At 42.2% G+C, this 22,464-nt stretch overlaps 1 protein-coding gene across 2 annotated transcripts in view; it reads right to left on the bottom strand.

Moving 5' to 3' along the window:
* Positions 1–22,464, bottom strand: part of efcab7 (EF-hand calcium binding domain 7) — a 96,485-nt gene that overhangs the window by 44,647 nt on the left and 29,374 nt on the right. Inside the window, exons 5-6 of one of the 2 annotated variants that reach the window (XM_060830369.1) lie at positions 11,591–11,789; positions 1,029–1,153 (exon numbers count right to left, since the gene is read on the bottom strand). In XM_060830369.1, the coding sequence (XP_060686352.1) occupies positions 1,029–1,153; positions 11,591–11,789 (324 nt within the window). The remainder of the gene's footprint in view (positions 1–1,028; positions 1,154–11,590; positions 11,790–22,464) is intronic. The other variant, XM_060830370.1, reaches the window with a different exon arrangement.

Raw genomic sequence — 22,464 nt, 5'->3', positions numbered from 1 at the left:
CTCACTGAATGTCCTGCTGTCTTTCCAGGATATTGAGTTGTGCATCATTTTAGATTTCCAGCATTTTTTTCTTTAATACTGCTGTTGCAACTTAAACCTTATATTTCAAAAATAAGTATTTACAGAATTCACAAAACCTACACTAGTGTAAGAAGGGAAATCATTAATTATTTATTATTTGTCAACTTAAATTAATTGCAACAAGAATACACAGAGGGTAGACTGCAAAAGTACAATGCTGGAGTGACTAGTAAACAGTAATGTTGCTACAATAGTTTGAGGTGTATTGTCAACTATGCCTTTGGGGCTGCTGCACTGTTTCTGAACTCTCGTCAATTGAACCAATGGTGCAAATTTCATTCTGTTCATTATCTGGACCTATTTCTCTGAGTATGGATACAAGGGTCTCTGTGGATAAATAACATTTTTGCATTCAGTAACTTTTCTGGCCAAGGAAAAAAAAGTAGAGCAGTACTGCAATATAACCAACAGAATTATCCTTGAATTAACACACCATCCTGACTTGAAAATATATTGTCATTGGTTCACTGTCACTGAGTCACTATCACAAAATTTTAAGTGCCTCCCAAGCAGTCTAACTCCACCATTAGGCATGATGCAGTTCATGAAGGCAACTTTCTCAATGGCAATTAGGAATAGGCAATAAATGTTGGCTCTGCTAATGATAACTGCATATCATAAATGAATAAAAAGATTAAAAACTGTTTGAATTAAATTTATTCCCTTCCTTGCTTTGCCAATACTTCATTATTACCATATGTTTGCGAGCAAGTTTAATTTACCCCACACATGTGGCTAGAGATATCAATAAGACATAAACGCTGACATTCTGATTATGGATTTCACACAAAACAGCAGTCAGCTTTCGTTTTTCTGAAGCAGATTAAACCTCTGCTTCTGGCATGTTACTTTATTCTATTCAGATTTCTATTAACTGTGGGTTTTTTTTCTCTAACCGAGTAAGAAAGGATTTTCTTCCTAGACTGAAATTAGAAACTGTGAATTACCTTCATTGCTTTGGGCTCAGTTAATTTCAGACCTTTTGTAGTGATCGGTCCCATAGTGATGGTAGAAGAAATTGAGGCCCTGCGACTTCGAGCAGATGACGTTCTTGATGGAAGTCTGCTATCAACTGGATAAAGTGATGCATATAGTTAGAATCCTTCAGTTTTACATCCGGGTCAGTTGGAATATCAGAGAGCCTGTAATACGGTAAAAGGCACAGACTACATCTCGTTAGTAGCTGATAACTAGAATCTATTTATAAGAATGTTAACCTAGCAGACCCAAGATATGCTGTCACTTTTTAAATCATGGACAGAGATGCAGGTATACATATCCATTCACAAAAATCCTGGCAATAAGAAACAGCTAAGTGGAAACTGACATCTTTCCTATTATATCTGTACTCAACTGCCATTTCTTACTATTCACCCAATCAAACATTATTAAAGGCTGAGATTTTATGTGAATGGGCCATGAGTGGAAGTTTACAGCTGAAGTATCTATAAACAATATTAATATGTTCTTGATGCTTGCTCCAGTTTATTTGTTTTGGTACATAGTAAAGTTTGGTTTTTAGTTAAACCAATTTAAAAATGTGAAATGTAGGGGTGCAGTTCTGTTAATTAATCAATAGTTCTTCAGAATCCGTGTCAATGCTAATAGTCTCCAACAGGATCACACCAGCGGTTAGTGGATGTCAGAATCCTACCTCCTATTGCAGCAATTCAATGCAGCAGTGGCAAACTGTGTCTGGAGTTTCCACCAGCTCCTTGGCAATTTCAGTAACTGCCTTGCAATAGCCAGAACAGCAGCTATCTTCTTTACCTGGAGGTTCCTCTCAAGACCCTGAGTATGGACAGCAGGTCCTCATCCTCTCTGTCAGTGACACCAGCCTTCAAGTACACATGACGACTGAGGAGGCACCTGCAGCTCTGCAGGATCCCTCACCATGTTAGGGTCAACTGGACCTCATGAAACCACATATGTTTGCCAAGGTCATTCCAGGTCATGGACCAATAGGGTTAGCAATAAGCCCTTAATGTGGTTTAGGTTTCAAATTCATTCATGGGAGAGAACCTTCCTGGCTGAACCAACATTTGCTGCCAATCTTTAGTTGCAAGATTAACAACTGAATTTTCAATTGATGCTTTATAGGTTTGACAATTGATACTTTGTAGGTTTGACACTTTTTTCTGTTATGAATGTATACCCAACTGCTGTTGTCAGTTTCTCATGTTTGACCAATTTATTATCTTCATGCTAGTTGCTGTAAGTCAACATCACTGCACAATCATCCTCATCAGAATTTTCTCCCTCACAGTCTTTGTGCATAATTGAAGTACATTGGTCTGAGCTGGTTTCTGTTCCTTTGCAATGTAGCATCATGATCACTGGGTTCATTAGAATGACCCCCAATCTAGGAAGGTAGTCTTCTGAGCAAAGGCTAAACAGGTTGGGACCCTACTCATTGGAGTTGGGAAGAATGAGAGGTGATCTCATTGAAACACATAGGATTCTTAAGGAGCTTGATAAGGTAAATGCTGAGAGAATGTTCCCTTCATGGGAGAGTATAGGACCACACAGTCATAGAGATGTACAGGACGGAAACAGACCCTTCGGTTTAACTCGTTCATGTCAGCTAAATATCCTAACCTAATCTAGTCCCATTTGCCAGAACTTGGCCCATATCCCACTAAACCCTTCCTATGCATATACCCATTTAGATGCCTTTTAAATGCTGCAGTTGTACCATCCTCCACCACTTCCTCTGGCAGCTCATTCCATACATGCACCACCCTCTGCATGAACAAATTGCCCCTTAGGTCTCTTTTATATCTTTCCCCTCTCACCTTAAACCTATGCCTTCCATTTCTAGACTCCCACCTGAGGGAAAAGACCTTGTCTATTTATCCCATCCACACCCCTCATGATTTCACAAACCTCTGTAAGGTCACCCTCAGCCTCTGACGCTCTGGGGAAAACAGCCTCTCCCTCTTCCTCCAACCCTGGCAACATCCTTGTACATCTTTTCTGAACCCTTTCAAGTTTCACAACATCCTTCCAATAGGACAGACAGCAGAACTGCACACAATATTCCATAAGTGGTCTAACCAATGCCCTGTACAGCCACAACATGACCTCCCAACTCCTATACTCAATGCTCTGACCAATAGAGGAAAGCATACCAAACGCCTTCTTCACTATTCTATCTACTCTACTTTCAAGGAGCTATGAATCTGCACTCCAAGGTCTCTTTGTTCAGCAATACTCCCCAGGTCGTTACCATTAAGCGTATAGATCCTGCTCTGATTTGCTTTTCCAAAATACAGCATGTTGCATTTATCTAAATTAAACTCCATCTGCCACTCGTCAGCCCATTGGCCCATCTGATCAAGATCCCATTGCACTTTGAGGGTAACTATACCTCCTATGTTCACATCCAAATCATTTATATATTTATACAAGAAGTAGTTGACCCAGCACTGTCCATTATGGCACACCACTGGTCAGAGGCCTCCAGTCTGAAAAGCAACTCTCCACCACCAACCTCTGTCTTCAACCTTTTATCCAGTTCTGTATCCAAATAGCCAGTTCTGCCTGTATTCCATGAGATCTAACCTTGCTAATCATTCTCCTATGGAGAACATTGTTGAATGCCTTACTGAAGTCCACATCGATCACGTCCATCACTTCTCATCAATCCTCTTTGTTACTTCTTCAAAAAACTCAATCAAGGTTGTAAGACATGATTTCCCATGGACAAAGCCCTAATCAGTCCTTGCCTTTCCAAATACATGAACATCCTGCCCCTCAGGATTCCCTCCAACAACATCAAGGTAGTGAGGCATTATGGGTGGAGCTAAGAAACAAGAAGGGTGCAGTCACACTGTTGGAGCTGTATTACAGGCCTCCCAACAGTGAGCGTGAGGTAGAAGAACAAATAGGTAAACAGATTATGGAAAGATGTAGAGGCAATAGGGTAGTGGTGATGGGAGGTTTTAATTTTCCCAACATTGACTGGGATACACTTAACGTCAGAGGTCTGGATGGGGTAGAATTTGTAAGATGCGTCCAGGAGAGTTTTCTAGAGCGGTATGTCAATAGTCTGATATGGGAAGGGGCCATATTGGACCTGATACTGGGGAACGAGCCAGGACAGGTGGTAGAAGTTGCAGTGGGGGATTTTTTTGGGAACAGTGACCACAATTCTGTAAGTTTTAGAATACTCGCAGATAAAGGAGAGAATGGTCCTCAGGGAAGAGTACTAAACAGGGCCAAGGCCAATTATATCAAAATTAGGCAGGAGCTCGGAAATATGGATTGTACACAACTATTTGAAGGGAAATCCACATTTGAGATGTAGGAGGCGTTCAAAGAGAGGTTAAAGACAGTGCAGGATAGGTATGTCCCGTTGAAGGCAAAGGATAGGCAGAGCAAGATTCGGGAACTGTAGATGACAGGAGAAGTTGTACGACTAGCCAAGAGGAAAAGGGAAGCATATATAAGGTCTAGCTAGCTAAGAACAGAACGAGCCCTGGAAGAATATCGGAAGAATAGGACAAGTCTTAAATGAGGAATCAAGTAGGCAAAAAGGGGTCGTGAATTGGCTTTAGCAAGCAAGATTAAGGGAAATCCCAAAGCATTTTATTCATATATAAGAAGTAAGCGGGTAACTAGAGAAAGGATTGATCCACTAAAGGATAACAAAGGAAGGCTGTGTGTCGAACCTGAGAGAATGGGTGAGATTCTGAATGATTACTTTGCATCAGTGTTCACTGAGAGGAACATGAAGAATGTTGAGATTAGAGATAGAAGATTGATTAGTCTGCATCATGTTGACATAAGTAGGGAAGATGTGTTGGGTAGGCTAGAGGTTATTAAGGTGGACAAATCCCCAGGACCTGATGGGATTTATCCCTGGTTGCTGAGGGAGGCAAGAGAGGAAATAGCTGGGGTCCTGACAGATATCTTTATGGCATCCTTAAATACAGGTGAGGTGCCAGAGGACTGGAGGGTTGCTCATGTTGTCCCCCTGTACAAGAAGAGTAGCAGGGATATTCCAGTAACTGAAAATGTGTTGCTGGAAATGCGCAGCAGATCAGGCAGCATCCAAGGAACAAATGCTGCCTGACCTGCTGCGTGTTTCCAGCAACACATTTTCAGCTCTGATCTCCAGCATCTGCAGTCCTCACTTTCTCCCCATATTCCAGTAACTACCAACCAGTGAGCCTGACGTTAGTGGTAGGAAAGTTGCTGGAGAGGTACTGAGGGATAGGATCTGTTTATATTTAGAAAAGAATGGGTTTATCAGTGATAGGCAACATGGTTTTGTGTTGGGGAGATTGTGCCTTACCAACTTAATAGAGTTCTTCGAGGAAGTGACCAAATTGATAGATGAAGGAAAGGCTGTTGATGTCACATTCATGGACTTTAGTAAGGCGTTTGGTAAGGTTCCCCATGGAACTAATGGAGAAAGTGAAGTCACATGGTGTTTAGGGTGTTCTAGCGAGGTGGATGAAGAACTGGTTGAGCAACAAGAGACAGAGAGTAGTAGTTGAAGGGAGTTTCTCGAAATGGAGAAAGGTGACCAGTGGTGTTCCACAGGGGTCAGTGTTGGGGCCACTGTTGTTTGTAATATACAGAAATGATTTGAAAGAGGGCACTGTTGGTACGATCAGCAAGTTTGCAGATGATCCGAAGATTGATGGAGTAGCAGAAAGCATAAGGGACTGTCAGAGAATACAGGAGGATATAGATAGACTGGAGAGTTGGGCGGAAAAGTGGCAGATGGCTTTCAATCCAGACAAATGAGAGGTGATGGACGAAAGAGCCTTGGGAAAAGTTGATGGGCAGAGAGATCTGGGAGTGCAGGTCCATTGTACCCTGAAGGTTGCTGCACAGGTGGATAGAGTGGTCAAGAAGGTATATAGTATGCTTGGCTTCATTAGACAGGGTATTGAGTATAAGAGCTGGCAAGTCATGTTAGCATTGTACAGGACATCGGTTCAGCCACATTTAGAATACTGTATACAGTTCTGGTTGCCACATTACCAAAAGGATGTGGACGCTTTGGAGAGGGTAGAGGTTTACGAGGATGTTGCCTGGTATAGAAGGTGCTAGCTATGAAGAAAGGTTGAGTAGGTTAGGAGATTGAGAGGGGACCTGATTGAGGTTTATAAAATCATGAAGGGTATAGACAGGGTGGTTAGAGACAAGCTTTTTCCCAGGATGAAGGATTCAATAGCGAGAGGTCACGCTTTCAAGGTGAAAGGTGGAAAGTTTAAGAGGCATACACGCAGCAAGTATTTCACACAGAGGGTGGTGAGCATTTGGAATGCGTTGCCAGCAGAGGTGATAGAGGCAGGCACGGTTGATTCATTTAAGATGCGTCTGGATAAATGCATGAGTAGGTGGGGAGTAGAGGGATACAGATGCTTAGGAATTGACTGACAGGTTTAGACAGTACATTTGGATCAGCTCAGGCTTGGAGGGCCGAAGGGCCCATTCCTGGGCTGTAAATTTTCTTTGTTCTTGCCGGTCGATAGTTCCCTGGCTTTTCCTTATCACCTTTCTTAAATAGTGGCACTACGTTAGCCAACCTCCAACCTTCTGGCACCAGAGGGCGTAATCTCAGAATAAAGGGGTACCAATTTAAAATTGAGATGAAGAGGAATTTCTTCCCTGAGGACTGAATCTTTGGAATTCCTTGCCACAGATAACTTTGGGGACAGAGTCCTTGGGTATATTTAAGGCTGAGATAGATTCTTGATCAGTAGAGGAATCAAGTGTTAAGGGGAAAAATCAGGAAAGTAAATGTGAGGAATGTCAGATCAGCCATGATCTTGTTGTACAGTGGAGCAGGCTTGAGGTGCGGAAATGGTCTGTTCTATGATAGTATTTCTCAAGGTCTCATGGCTTATCAGTAATGACTGTAATAGTTTAGAAATTTGTGCTGGTATCCAAGTATTTGTATTTATATTTGCATTTCTGACTTGCATTCTCTGCCCAGTGAACAATTTCGGTCTTTCTCTACCTGCTCACTGGTGATGAATCTCTTACAAACCTCATCTTTGAAGAAGCAAGTCCAATGATTTGGAATGGTTACAAAATTGGTTGCTGGGCAAAATAATTAACATTTGCCTTCTGAGCATAAGTTCTGCTGCAAAAGGTAATCTCTTCGCCATTAGTGTTCCACAGAATAGATGATAAATGATTTGATAGTATGTTTCAGCAAGGGAACAGTCATAGAGATGTACAGCATGGAAACAGACCCTTTGGTCCAACCCATCCATGCCGACCTGTTATCCCAACCCAATCTAGGCCCACCTGCCAGCACCCAGCCCATATCCCTCCAAACCCTTCTTATTCATATACCCATCCAAATGCCTTTTAAATGTTGCAATTGTACCAGTCTCCACCACTCCTTCTGGCAGCTCATTCCATACACTCACCACCCTATGCGTGAAAAAGTCGTCCCTTCGGTCTCTTTTATATCTTTCTCCTCTCACCCTAAACCTATGCCCTCTAGTTCTGGACTCCCCCACACCAGGGAAAAGACTTTGTCTATTTATTCTAACCACGCCCCTCATAATTTTGTAAACTTCTATAAGGTCACCCCTCAGCCTCCGACGCTCCAGAGAAAACAGCCCCAGCCTGTGCAGCCTCTCCCCATAACTCAAATCCTTCAACCCTGGCGACATCCTTGTAAATCTTTTCTGAACCCTTTCATGTTTCACAACATCTTCTACCACTGAGCCAGTTCTGTATGATGATATGATATGGGTCAGTCTCACTCAGTACACATCTTGAAATTGTTTGCCAGTGAATTGCGGTCCATCATCAGATACGATCTGTTCTGGTGTGCTGAATAAAGTGAAAATAATGCTGATTGTGTCAACAATGGTTGTACTTGTATTGTTAAGTTGTTGAACAATGGGAAATCCAGAGAAGTAATCTGTTACAAAGTTGTAATCTTCCCCTTGCACTCTGAACGTGTCTAATTTTATTTTTGTCCGAAGTTATATGCATCTAGAAACTTCCTTCAGTGCTGGGGTTTGTATAGTTGGCATACCTCATATGCATTCATGAGTCATTGAATATTCTAACTTATCTCTGACCAGTATACAAGTTAACTTGTAATGCTTCTTGCACTTACAAATCTGTAAATGGAGCAAAAGTATGACAATTTGACCTTGAAGTAACTGACTCCCACAGCGACATCTATTATAAACCGACTGACTCCCACAGCTACCTGGACTACACCTCCTCCCACCCTGCCCCCTGTAAAAACGCCATCCCATATTCCCAATTCCTTCGTCTCCGCCGCATCTGCTCCCAGGAGGACCAATTCCAACACCGCACAACCCAGATGGCCTCCTTCTTCAAGGACCGCAGATTCCCCCCAGACGTGATCGACGATGCCCTCCACCGCATCTCCTCCACTTCCTGCTCCTCCGCCCTTGAGCCCCGCTCCTCCAACCGCCACCAAGACAGAACCCCACTGGTTCTCACCTACCACCCCACCAACCTGCGCATACAACGTATTATCCGCCGCCATTTCCGCCACCTCCAAACGGACCCCACCACCAAGGATATATTTCCCTCCCCTCCCCTATCAGCGTTCCGCAAGGACCACTCCCTTCGTGACTCCCTTGTCAGATCCACACCCCCCACCAACCCAACCTCCACCCCCGGCACCTTCCCCTGCAACCGCAGGAAATGTAAAACTTGCGCCCACACCTCCACACTCACTTCCCTCCAAGGCCCCAAGGGATCCTTCCATATCCGCCACAAGTTCACCTGTACCTCCACACACATCATCTATTGCATCCGCTGCACCCGATGTGGCCTCCTCTATATTGGTGAGACAGGCCGCTTACTTGCGGAACGCTTCAGAGAACACCTCTGGGCCGCCCGAACCAACCAACCCAATCACCCCGTGGCTCAACACTTTAACTCCCCCTCCCACTCCACCGAGGACATGCAGGTCCTTGGACTCCTCCACCGGCAGAACACAACTACACGACGGCTGGAGGAGGAGCGCCTCATCTTCCGCCTGGGAACCCTCCAACCACAAGGTATGAATTCAGATTTCTCCAGCTTCCTCATTTCCCCTCCCCCCACCTTGTCTCAGTCGGTTCCCTCAACTCAGCACCGCCCTCCTAACCTGCAATCCTCTTCCTGACCTCTCCGCCCCCACCCCACTCCGGCCGATCACCCTCACCTTGACCTCCTTCCACCTATCCCACCTCCATCGCCCCTCCCCCTAGTCCCTCCTCCCTACCTTTTATCTCAGCCGGCTTGGCTCTCTCTCTCTTATTCCTGATGAAGGGCTTATGCTCGAAACGTCGAATTCTCTATTCCTGAGATGCTGCCTAACCTGCTGTGCTTTGACCAGCAACACATTTGCAGCAATTTGACCTTGAACACTGCTTCACCTTTCAATAGGTTCATGACTGATCTACGAGTAAAAAATGAGGTCTGCAGATGCTGGAGATCACAGCTGCAAATGTGTTGCTGGTCAAAGCACAGCAGGTTAGGCAGCATCTCAGGAATAGAGAATTCGACGTTTCGAGCATAAGCCCTTCATCAGGAATCTACATGTGTTTCAAATTCTTTGTCCCCATCTACCTTTGATAACCTTGGACTCTCTTGCCCAATAATAATCTATTTACTTCCACATTAAAAATATTCAATGAGACAACCTGCATGCTTTTTTCAAGCAGAGTTCTAAAGTCACACTTATTTAGTTAATGATAAAATACTCATCTTAAATGCAGTCTTTGCCCTTTCAAACTGGATATAAAATTCAATCATATTAGGATCACTGATACTTGGAGGGGCCTTTACTCTGAGATCTTTCTTAATCATGTCACAGCACACAATACCAACTGTAAGACATCCTGCTCTCTGGTTGGCTCCAGAACATGCTGCAATATTCCTTCTTATATACTTGGTGCTATATCATGATTAGTACTCAGAGACCTGTAGGTTATTCCCACTGGCAACTTCTGTCCCCCACTGTTCTTCCTTTCTACCTGAACTGATGCTACATCCTGATATCCTGAACCAAAATCATTTCCAACTATTGCACTAAAACCATGTTTAATTAGCTGTGATACCCCTCTGCCTTTATCTAGCTTTCTGTTCTTCTTTAATGTCATATATTCTGAGTGTAATCTTTGTGATCCTGCAGCCATATGTCTGAATTGGCTATCAAGTCATATTTATTCGCTTCAAAGTTCCTCTATCAAATCATTTACTTTGTTATTCACATTCAGGTACACACCCTCTACTTTCACTTGTCCTTGTTACCTTCATAGCATGTAGTCTTGACTGCTAGTATATTCTTAGTTTATTTTCTCTCAGTCCCTTCTTGTCATTCTTTTATTTACAAATTGCTATTTCGCTTTTCTGCCTCGAATCCATCCCTTGATTTGTTACATTTACCCAAACTTGATCCCTCACCCACCTCATTTAGTTGAAAGCCCTCTCTACTTCCCTAGTTGGGAGCCTTGCAAGAACACCAGCACTCCCAGCATGCTCTAGTTGATGACAGCTCAAATGGTAGAGTACTGGTGCCAGTGCCCCATGAACCAGAACCAACTTCTCCCACACCAGTCTTTGAGTCACGTTTCTGATCTTCCTCATACTCTGCCAATTTGCACGTGGCTCAGTTAGAAATACAAAGATTATTACGTTTGAGGTTCTGTTTTATAATTTAACTCCCAACTTCGCATATTGTTTCAGCAGAATGCCTTTTTTAGTTCTCTTTGTGTGATGGATACTAATCTGGTCCATGACCACTAGATGCTCCCCTTTCCATAGCTCTACTCCAACCCAGAAGCAAGATCTCAAACTCTGATACTGGACTGTCTGAACTTGCGCTCCTTGCTGCAGTGAATAGTATCAATTCCACTTGCTATACTGTCTCCTAGAAATGCTACATTTATCCTTACTCACACTTCTTGAGTGACCTCCTGCACCCAGTCTCATGGCTGGTTAATTCAGCCAACCTGCAGCTTTCAATCACATTTAAATAAGCTGAAAAAAAACTCAAACTTTTTATTTCCCCTTTTTTGAGAATTATGTGCCATTCTCACTTGTTTTGCCATCTGCCACTGAAAAAAAGAGACATTGGTACTGCCCACACACACTGACACCTCCCAAACTCCATGGCAGGCAACAAAGTGTGAATGCAACCACAATATTTGGAAGAACCCTTTTAAGTAATCTTGGCTTACCAAGATGAAAAATGTTTCAAACACCTATTCCAAAACTTGACCTTGCAAGGCTACTCAATCAGACTTACTCAATAAAAGTAATTCCATATTACAGTAATCAATACTTTCATAAACACAAACTGTAATTTCTTTTAGATTAAGTAAAAAACATACTTACTATACCTATAGTCTGTAGAATATCAAAATGTTATCACAAAAACACAATTTATTATGAATTAGTGAAACTCTAATATCAAAGTAACAAATAATACTGATAAATTATTTTAAAAATCATTTCTCTTCTAAATATGATTGATGATGCAGTCAAATATTGTGCTCACGTTTACCATTGGGGATTAAATCTGTCTCAGGATTTTGAGAAGTTGCCAGCAGTGATTTTGATGAAGGTGAGGAAGAAAGTTCCAATGAAGCGACTGTCGAACTTCCAAACTGTTGTTGCTTCATTTTGGTCATCGCCTCTAGTCTGGCAACTGCAGTCTTCTGACTTGTTTCAACTGTTGCCAGGAATAATTTACAAAACTGTGAAATGAAGAAGTACATTACTTTGTACATAGATAAATCAGTATGTCAAATTCCAAAATAACAAGTTACTTTTAAATGAAACATAAATCAGAAAAGTAGTCTAAATAAATGAAAAACAAATACTGAAATATCTCTTCTTTTAGGAAGAATTGTTTTTGTACTGTATGTGGACAATTTGTTGAACATACCAGGGCAGATTGAAAATGGCTAATAAAGGATCCTGGGCTTCATAAATAAGAAGCATAGATTATAAACACCGGAAAAAAACGGGAAATTTTAATAAAATACTGGCACGTGCCTCAGCTTGAATACCGTGCCCAAAACTGGGCACCATAAATTAGGAAGGACAACACACTGCAGAGGGTGCAGAAAATATTTACAAGAATAATTTCAGGAAAGACTGAATTCAGTTACATGTGGATACACGGGAGAAGCTGGGCTTTTCTCCTGAGAGAAGGGAAGTTTCAGAAGAGATGTCATAGAGGTGTTCAAAATCATGCTGAATGAGGACAGAGTAAATCCCAAGTAATTGTTCTCATTGGTAAAAGGGTCAAGAACCATAGGATACTAATTTAAGGTCACAGTTTAAGGAAATGGGGTAGGCCATGTAGGACTGTGAATGTGGAGAAATTTCCTCATGGAGAAAGTCACGAGCCCATGGAATTCTCTTGCCACAAAAATGGTTGAGGCCAAAACATTGAATTTGTTCACGGAGTTAGATATAGCTATTTGGGCTAAAGGGATCAAAATGTATGGGGAGAAAATGGGAACAGAATAATCAGCCATGATCATGCTGACTGGCAGAACAGGTATGAAGGACCAAATGGCCTAATCCTGGTCCTATTTTCTATGATTCTGAGGTGAATGTCAAAAGGACCATAGGAGACATTTTTATAAAATGCTTATGATCTGCAATGCATGGCTGAGAAAGTGGTGGAGGGAGATTCACTGAATTACAGTATTGTCAGGGTGCAGGATTAGAGCATTTGGTCCATTGTACTTTACTTAGTAGCAAGAAGTTAAGGTCTGCAATGCACTGTCTGATAATATGAAGAGGCAAGTTAAATGGAGTCATTCAAGAAAAGAGATGGACTATTATATGAAAACAACCATGTGGCAACTTACAAAGTGAGGAAATGGCACTTCACTGCCTGTCCAAAAGGGCAATGCACCTAGTGTCATTTCCTCACTTTGTAAGTTGCCACATGGTTGTTTTCATATAACAGTCCAACTCTTTTCTTGAATGACTCCATTGAACTTGCCTCTTCATATTATCAGGCAGTATATTGCAGACCTTAACTTCTTGCCAGTAAGTAAAGTTTCTCCTCATGTCTCAGTTCCTTCTCTTGCCAGTGCTCTAAATTTGTGTTCTCCCATTCTTGATCCTTTCAGAAATGGAAACATTTTTTCCCTATCTACTCCGTCCAGACCATCCTAATTGTGAATACCTCTATCAAATCCCTTTTAACATTCATTTTTGCAAAGAAAACTGTGACATTCTACATCCGACACCACTCACATGAATTGTTTCTGCACTCTATCTGAAACTTTCATATCTTTCCCAAGGTGTGTCACCAAAATTGGATACAATGTTTCAGTTAATGTCAAGCCTGAATTTTATACAGGTTCAACATTACCTAAAATAAAAACAGAAAATACTGCACGAGCTATGCAGGTCTGGTAGATAAACAGAGTTAATGTTTTGAGTCTGATGTGACTCTTCATTTTTTAAATGTTTTTATTTCTGAATTCCAGTGCAGCATGTTGCTTTAATTTAGCATAATTTTTTCTTTTAAATCCTATGACGCTTTTATTAAAGGTTAGATCATTGTATGCTTTATTAACCGCGCCCTCAACCTATCCTGCCACCTGCAACAACTAATGCATATCTACAACTAGGCCCTTCTGCTCCTGCACTCTGTAAATGTATGCTTTTATTTTGCATTGACTCTGTATTTTTTCTACCAAACTCACTTTGCACTATTCTGCATTTGCCCACGCATTACAACAACTTGTCTATATCCATTCGAGGTTCCACTGTAATGCTGGGGTCAAGAATACATGCCAACATGGCCTGAATAGAGCAAACATTCTCCCTCACTGCTGTAATTGACTGAATATAATGGCCCAGATTTTGCATGGGGTAGTAAACTACTGATGCAAGCCAGTGATTGCACTTATACTTGCCTAAAGATGCCTTATGAAGTTTTCCATTGGAACTTGCAGTGATTAGAAATCCATAACAGCATAGCACCCTCTAAAGAGGATCTAGTGCCTGCATGAACAGGACAAATAACTGTGTATACATTTGAGCAATCAGATTGAAGAAATGTTACTAAGGTAGACAGAAGGTAACAGCCGGTAGGGAGAATTCTAAGTTAGAATCCAGTAAGCTAAAATTTAATGTCAAGCAGCACAAGAAAATAAAATAAAGAAATGGGAAGAATGAGAGAAAGAGATAAACAATGTTAAAAAGTTATATTATTTAACAATCTCCAATGATTAAAAATCTGAAGAACTGAGATTCCCCAATTTTTACATTTGTTCATGATTTATTGACGTTGTTGGAAGTGTTATTGTCCATCCCTAATTGGCCTCAAAAAGGTAGAGTTTGTCACCTTCTTGAACTACTGTGGTCCAAACGATATAGGTACAGTACTATTAATGAGGGAATTCAAGGATTTTGATTCGGAGACAGTGAAAGAACAGCTTGCAGGAGATGGCTGTCCCACGCATCTGCTTGCTGTTCAGAGTTTAGATGTACTGTTGAAAAGATTATGATGGATTGTTGCAATGCAGCTATTAGCTCTTACGTACTATTAGCACCTTGCAACTCTTATGAAGGGAGTGAATTTTTAAAGTGGAAACCACACCAACGTAATGGACAACTCAAGTTAAATGGACTACGATTGACAGTACTACTCTCTGTAAGGAAACACCAGCTTTAGATAGTTCTGCCTTCATTCACAAGCAGAAATGTCATCATGTCGTTACTGTCACCACTCTATAGACTACTACTATACTGTCACCACTCTAATTAGGGAGTGTAGCATGCATTACTGAACAGTCCTTGGGCTTAAAGGAGAGATACTCTGACATTAACAGGATGGCTTTATCTGGAATACATTAGAAATTCAGTGGCATCGTGCAGCCTTTATCTCTGTTTTAAATGGGTGACTCCGAAATTCTAAGTAGTGATACCAACTTCTAGATTCTCCCACAACTGGGCACATCCTTTACACATTCACCATGTCAAAACCCTTAGGATCTGATATATTTGAGTCAAATCTCCCTGTTAATTTTCCTAAGCTCCAGTGGAAACAAGCCTATCTGTCCAACCTTTCTTCAAAAGAGAATAGTACTAATTCCAGGTAACCTTCTCTGAACTCCTTCCAACCCATTTACATCCTTCCTTAACTAAGGAGTTTAATATTGCACGTAATACCCTAGGCATGGTCTGACAAATGCTGTGTATAACTGAAGCATAACCTTCTCATTTTGTATTACATTTCCCATACAATCAATTATACTGCTTTCCACATTACTTGCTGTACCTGCATACTAATCTTTTATGATTCATGTTTTAGGATACCCAGATCCCTCTGCTTCTCAGGGCTTTGGAATTTCTGATTCCTGATGAAGGGCTTTTGCCCGAAACGTCGATTTTCCTGCTCCTTGGATGCTGCCTGAACTGCTGTACATTTCCAGCACCACTCTGACCTAAACTCTGGTTTCCAGTATCTGCAGTCCTCACTTTTGCCTTTGGAATTTCTCCCATTCAGATAACATGATTACTTTTCCTGCCAAAATGAACAATTTTACATTTTCCCACATTATGTTCTATTTGCCAAATCTTTGCATACTCACTCTATCCATCTATTTCTCTCAGTAGCTTCATGATGCTATGCTGACAACCTACTTTCCAACTATCTTAATGTCATCAGTAAATTTAGCAACCAATGTGCAGTAAATTTAGCTCTACAATATCGGTAAACACAGCTTGACTAAAAGACTCAATGTATGTTACTGTACATTCTGATTAAGCAAAATATGTAAATATAATACCATAGAAAATATAAGTCTGCAAAAGTAACTGAAAACATTAAGTTGTAATTGATTTATACTTGCGGTTTTCTCACATCTATCAAATCTTGTGTATAAATCTTAAATAAAAACAGAATGTGCTGGAAAAATTCAAGAGGTCTGACAGTATCTGTGGAGACACAAACAGAGTTAATGGTTGAAATCCAGTATGTCTCTTATTTATCTCCTAGATGCTGCTAGACCTTTTGACTTTATTTAGAAGTTTCCGATTTTATTTCGGATTTCCACCATCCACAGTATTTTACTCTTATTTGTGTATCCATTACATTTTTTCTACATGCGGAGCTGGTAGAATGAAGCAACTGCACAGCTTCATCCCTAACTTGTTAACTCTCATACACACGGGCCTGTGAATAATCCAGTGTGAATGACTGTGCATTAATTCCTATTCCCCAGTGTTTCAAACCTCTAGCATTAGCAATGCTGGAATCATAGTTGTCCTTCTTGTGAATCATTAAAAATGGTTGGAAGGCAGATATTTGCAGCTTTTAGACCTTAATGCCTTTAATTTGAAATGATTGTTTAACTTCAAAATAAAGGTCTTTACAAATTGCTCGTGTATTAGCCTTACATACTTTCAGTTTCAATATCTTGTTTTGGATATGTGCTGGCTGTGCCTCAACTCAACAAGTGCAAACAGATCTGGGGGCCCTCTTTTTGCACTGCACATTCTCCAACATTCTCATTTGGAAAAGGATTTGTTACAAGATAATGGTAGTGAGATTTGCATGAGTATTTTACCCTCTATCCTCCCCTTGCAGATATAATTTCCCCCTCTATGAATTTTGAAAGCCTTCTTCTTTCATCTCCCATTCCTTCTGTCGTCTTCAAATGGACCTTTCACTACCTCCCTGGATACTTCTGTTCTTCCCCTGATCTCACTCCCATTGCAATCCCCATGCCTAACCTCAGCCTTTGTTAGTTCCATTGCTTAATTCCCTTCCAGGCACACCAACTTACCTTATTGCACTCTCCATGTTTAATAACCAGCTCCTACCCTTTACCCCACTGCCCCTATCATATTAAACTCCCCTCTAAATCCCAGTTTTATATTTCTATTCAACTATTCTAGTCCCTCCAACAATCATTTTAAGTTCCATTCCCTTTTGTCCCTCATCACCCAGCCTACCTCACTGTCCAGCTTTACTGGTTATCCCCATTTGATGTCAATAGACAATAGGTGCAGGAGTAGGCCATTCTGCCCTTCGAGCCTGCACCACCATTCAATATGATCATGGCTGATCATCCTTAATCAGTATCCTGTTCCTGCCTTATCTCCATAACCCTTGATTCCACTATCCTTGAGAGCTCTATGCAACTCTTTCTTAAATGAATCCAGAGACTGGGCCTCCACTGCCCTCTGGGGCAGAGCATTCCACACAGCCACCACTCTCTGGGTGAAGAGGTTTCTCCTCATCTCTATCCTAAATGGTCTACCCCGCATTTTTAAGCTGTGTCCTCTGGTTCGGCACTCACCCATCAGCGGAAACATGTTTCCTGCCTCCAGAGTGTCCAATCCTTTCGTAATCTTATATGTCTCAATCAGATCCCCTCTCAGTCTTCTAAACTCAAGGGTATACAAGCCCAGTCGCTCCAGTCTTTCAGTGTAAGGTAATCCCACCATTCCAGGAATTGACCTCGTAAACCTACGCTGCACTCCCTCAACAGCCAGAATGTCTTTCCTCAAATTTGGAGACCAGAACTGCACGCAGTACTCCAGGTGTGGTCTCACCAGGGCCCTGTACAGCTGCAGAAGAACCTCTTTGCTTCTATACTCAATCCCTCTTGTTATGAAGGCCAGCATGCTATTAGCCTTCTTCACAACCTGATGTACCTGCATGCTTACCTTCATTGACTGGTGTACAAGAACACCCAGATCTCTCTGTACTGCCCCTTTACCTAAATGGATTCCATTTAGGTAGTAATCTGCCTTCCTGTTCTTGCCACCAGAGTGGATAACCATACATTTATCCACATTAAACTGCATCTACCATGCATCTGACCACTTACCTAACTTGTCCATGTCACCCTGTAATCTCCTAACATCCTCATCACATTTCACCCTGCCACCCAGCTTAGTATCATTAGCAAATTTGCTTATGTTATTACTAATACCATCTTCTATATCATTAACATATATTGTAAAAAGCTGCAGTCCCAGTACTGATCCCTGCAGTACCCCACTGGTAACTGCCTGCCATTCCGAAATGGAGCTGTTTACCACTATTCTTTGTTTCCTATCAGCCAACCAACTTTCAATCCAAGTTAGTCCTTTGTCCCCCAATACCAGACACCCTAATTTTGCTCACTAACCTCCTATGTGGGACTTTATCAAAAGCTTTCCGAAAGTCCAGGTACACTACACCTACTGGATCTCCCTTGTTCATCTTCAGAGTTACAGCCTCAAAAAATTCCAGAAGATTAGTCAAGCATGATTTCCCCTTCATAAATCCATGCTGACTCTGACCTATCTTGTTACTACTATCCAGATGTGTCATAATTTCATCCTTTATAATAGACTCCAGCATCTTTCCCACCACTGAGGTCAGACTAACTGGACTATAATTTCCTGCTTTCTCTTTCCCACCTTTCTTAAAAAGCAGTACAACATTAGCCACCCTCCAATCTGCAGGAACCGATTCCAAATTTATCGAACTCTGGAAAATAATCAACAACGCATCCACGATTTCTTGAGCCACCTCCTTCAGTGCTCTGAGATGTAGACCATCAGGCCCCGGGGACTTATCAACCTTCAGACCTAACAGTCTCTCCAACATCAATTCCTAGCAAATATAAATTCCCTTAAGTTCAGGTCCTTCAGCCACTGTTACCTCAGGGAGATTGCTTGTGTCTTCCCCAGTGAACACAGATCTGAAGTACCAATTCAATTCTTCTGCCATTTCTTTGTTTCCCATAATATATTCCCCTGTTTCTGTCTTCAAGAGCCCAATTTTAGTCTTAACCTTTTTTTGCCTTTCACATACCTAAAAAAAACTGTTACTATCCTCCTTTATATTATTGCTGAAAATGTGTTGCTGGAAAAGCGCAGCAGGTCAGGCAGCATCCAAGGAACAGGAAATTCGACGTTTCGGGCATAAGCCCTTCTTCAGGAATTTCCTGTTCCTTGGATGCTGCCTGACCTGCTGCGCTTTTCCAGCAAAACATTTTCAGCTCTAATCTCCAGCATCTTCAGACCTCAATTTCTCCTTTATATTATTGGCCAGTTTATCTTCGTACATCATTTTTTTCTCTGTGTATTTCCTTTTAGTAATCCTCTGTTGTTCTTTAAAAGCTTCCCAGTCCTCCGTTTTCCCACTTACCTTTGCTATGTTATACTTTTTCTCTTTTAACTTTATGTTTCTTAACTTCCCTCATCAGCCACGGCCACCCATGCCTCCTCCTAGGATCTTTCTTCCTTTTTGGAATGAACTGATCCTGCAACGTCTGCATTATACACAGAAATATCCGCCATTGTTCCTCCACTGTCATCTCTGCTAAGGTATTGCACCATTGAACTTTGGCCAGCTCCTCCCTCATAGCTCCATAGTTCCCTTTATTCAACAGAAATATTGTCACTTCCGATTGTACCCTCTCCCTTGTTGTGGTTCTGTTCGCCGAGCTGGAAGTTTTTGCTGCAAACGTTTCGTTCCCTGGCTAGGGAACATCATCAGTGCTATTGGAGCCTCCTGTGAAGCGCTGCTTTGATGTTTCTTCCGGTATTTATAGTGGTTTGTTCTTGCCGCTTCCGGGTGTCACCACTATAAATACCGAAAGAAACATCAAAGCAGCGCTTCACAGGAGGCTCCAATAGCACTGATGATGTTCCCTAGCCAGGGAACGAAACATTTGCAGCAAAAACTTCCAGCTCGGCGAACAGAACCACAACAACGGACACCCGAGCTACAAATCTTCAACCAGACTTTGTACCCTCTCCCTCTCAAATTGCAGACTGAAGCTTATTGTATTATGGTCACTACTTCCCAATGGCTCCTTCACTTCGAGGTCCCTGACCAATTCTGGTTCATTGCACAATACCAGATCCAGAATTGCCTTCTCCCTGGTCAGCTCCAGCACCAGCTGTTCTAAGAATCCATCTCTGAGGCACTCCACAAAGTTTCTTTCTTGAGGTCCAAGACCAAACTGATTCTCCCAGTCTACCTGCAGGTTGAAATCCCCCAGAACAACAGTTGTAACATCTTTGTGACAGGCCAATTTCAGCTCCTGATTTAACTTACATCCGACATCCAGACTACTGTTTGGGGGCCTGTAGATAACTCCCGAGAAGGTCTTTTTACCCTTAGTATTTCTCAGCTCTATCCACACTGACTCTACATCCCCTGATTCTAGGCCCCCCCGCGCAAGGGACTGAATATCATCCCTTACCAACATGGCCACCCCACCCCCTCTGCCTGTCAGTCTGTCCTTACGATAGCACGTGTAGCCTTGAATATTCATTTCCCAGGCCCTGTCCACTTGAAGCCACATCTCAGTTATCCCCACAATATCATATCAGCCAATTTCCAAAAGAGCCTCAAGCTCATCCATCTTATTTCTAATGCTTTGTGCATTCATGTATAGTATTTTTAATTTGTTACTGCCCTCACCCTTCCCATCAACTCCTATTTCACTCAACCTTACAGCATGATCCCTTTCTGAGTTTTCTGCCTCTTTGATACAGTTGTCTTTCTTGACTTCCCTTGTTCTAACTTTCCCTCCAATTTCCTTCTTAAACATCCAGTTTGCTCCCCCCCGCTACTTAGTTTAAACGTAGCTGTGTTGCAGTAGCAAACCTGCCTGCCAGAATGCTGGTCCCTACCCTATTAAGGTGCAAACCGTCTCTCTTGTAGAATTTATGCTTACCACAAAACATACCCCAGTGATCCAAGAATTTAAATCCTTGCTTCCTACACCAGTTCCCCAGCCACACGTTCAAGTCCATTATCTCTCTGTTTCTGGCCTCGCCAGCCTGAAGAACTGGAAGCAAACTGGAGATAAACACATTGGACATCCTGCTTTTCAGCCTTCTTCCTAGTTCTCCAAAGTCCCGCTGTAGTATGTTCCTCCTCTTCTTCCCGACATCATTTGTGCCGACATGTACCACCACCTCTGGCTCTTCACCTTTGTCCTTGAGGATTTCCTGCACTCTGTCTGTGAGGTCTTTAACCCTGGCACCAGGAAGGCAACACACCATCCTTAAAGTCCCGTCTGCTGCCACAAAAACCCCCGTCAGTTCCTCTCACTATGGAGTCCTCTATTACCACGGCTCTGTGCGATGTCCGACTCTTCTGCTCTGTCTCCACGTCAACTTTTGATTGACAGACCTGGCCGCCTCTCGGACTGGCAGTGTCATCTGTCTCTCCTGTTTCCAAAAGATTCAACATATTCCTGACAGGTTGCTCCCCCTTTAAAGTTGAGTCCTGCTTCTCTGGCCCAGTCAGGTTTGCTGAACCAGCCAGCACGGTCGCCTCATTTGCGCAGGCTTGTGGACCCATTGAACCTTGATCCCTAACGTTGTGTTAAGGACAAGCTGCAGACTGCCCATGACTAATGAATATGGAGAGGCTTTTTTTTCCTGGGAGAACCAAATTAGTAAATAAGATTTTACTTACTGGAAGTTGGAGGAGGAAGTGGACTCTGCCAGACAGATGTCCCTTATATACAGGATTGCAGATTAGAGTCGAAAGTGTGGTGCTGGGAAAACACAGCAGGTCAGGCAGCATCAGAGGAGCAGGAAAATCAACATTTCAGGCAAAAGCCCTTCATCTTTTGCCCGAAAAGTCAATTCTCCTGCTTCTTGGATGCTGCTTGACCTGCTGTGCTTTTCCAGCAGCAGACTCTTGTCTCATAGTCAGGTTTGTGAAAATATATTTCTGATTTTTGGAAAATGTTAATTATACCATGAAAGTAATTCCAACGTGCTGGGGTATTAATTTGTGTTCATTAGCATGCCATGAGTCACAAGAAGTTCCCACTGATTGCAGTCATGAAAACTGACATGCCTTAAATGTTCTAAGAACTTAATAGCAAAAGTTTAACCTGTTGTCAAGAATCTGAGTTGGCCTTCCATCCAATCAATTTCCCATATGGGCTCTTCTAAAACTCCAGGCAAGCCAGAAAGATTCAATTGAGTGTTCTTGCAGTCAAAGTCACAACTATTTTTGCTCTTACTCAGCAACCATATAATAAAATTCAACAATATCATATACTGCCAGAAGTTCCTAAATCCATAAGATATAGGAGCAGAATTAGGCCATCTGGCCCATTGAGTCTGCTTTGCCATTGCTAAAATGCTCCTCACCCCCATTTTCCTGCCTTCTCTCCATATCCCTTCAACTCATTACCAAGTAAAAATCTGTCTAACTCCTCCTTAAATGCCCCAGCATCCACCACATTTTGGGGTAGCCAATTCCACAGATTCACAACCCTTTGAGAGAAGAAGTTTCTCCTCAACTCTGTTTTAAATTTGCTACAGTGGGCGGCACGGTGGCACAGTGGTTAGCACTGCTGCCTCACAGCGCCTGTAGACCCGGGTTCAATTCCCGACTCAGGCGACTGACTGTGTGGAGTT

The sequence above is a fragment of the Hemiscyllium ocellatum genome, chromosome 9, assembly GCF_020745735.1.
Source record: "Hemiscyllium ocellatum isolate sHemOce1 chromosome 9, sHemOce1.pat.X.cur, whole genome shotgun sequence".
Classification (NCBI taxonomy): Eukaryota; Metazoa; Chordata; class Chondrichthyes; order Orectolobiformes; family Hemiscylliidae; genus Hemiscyllium; species Hemiscyllium ocellatum.
This window is presented reverse-complemented; position numbering and strand designations above follow the sequence as displayed.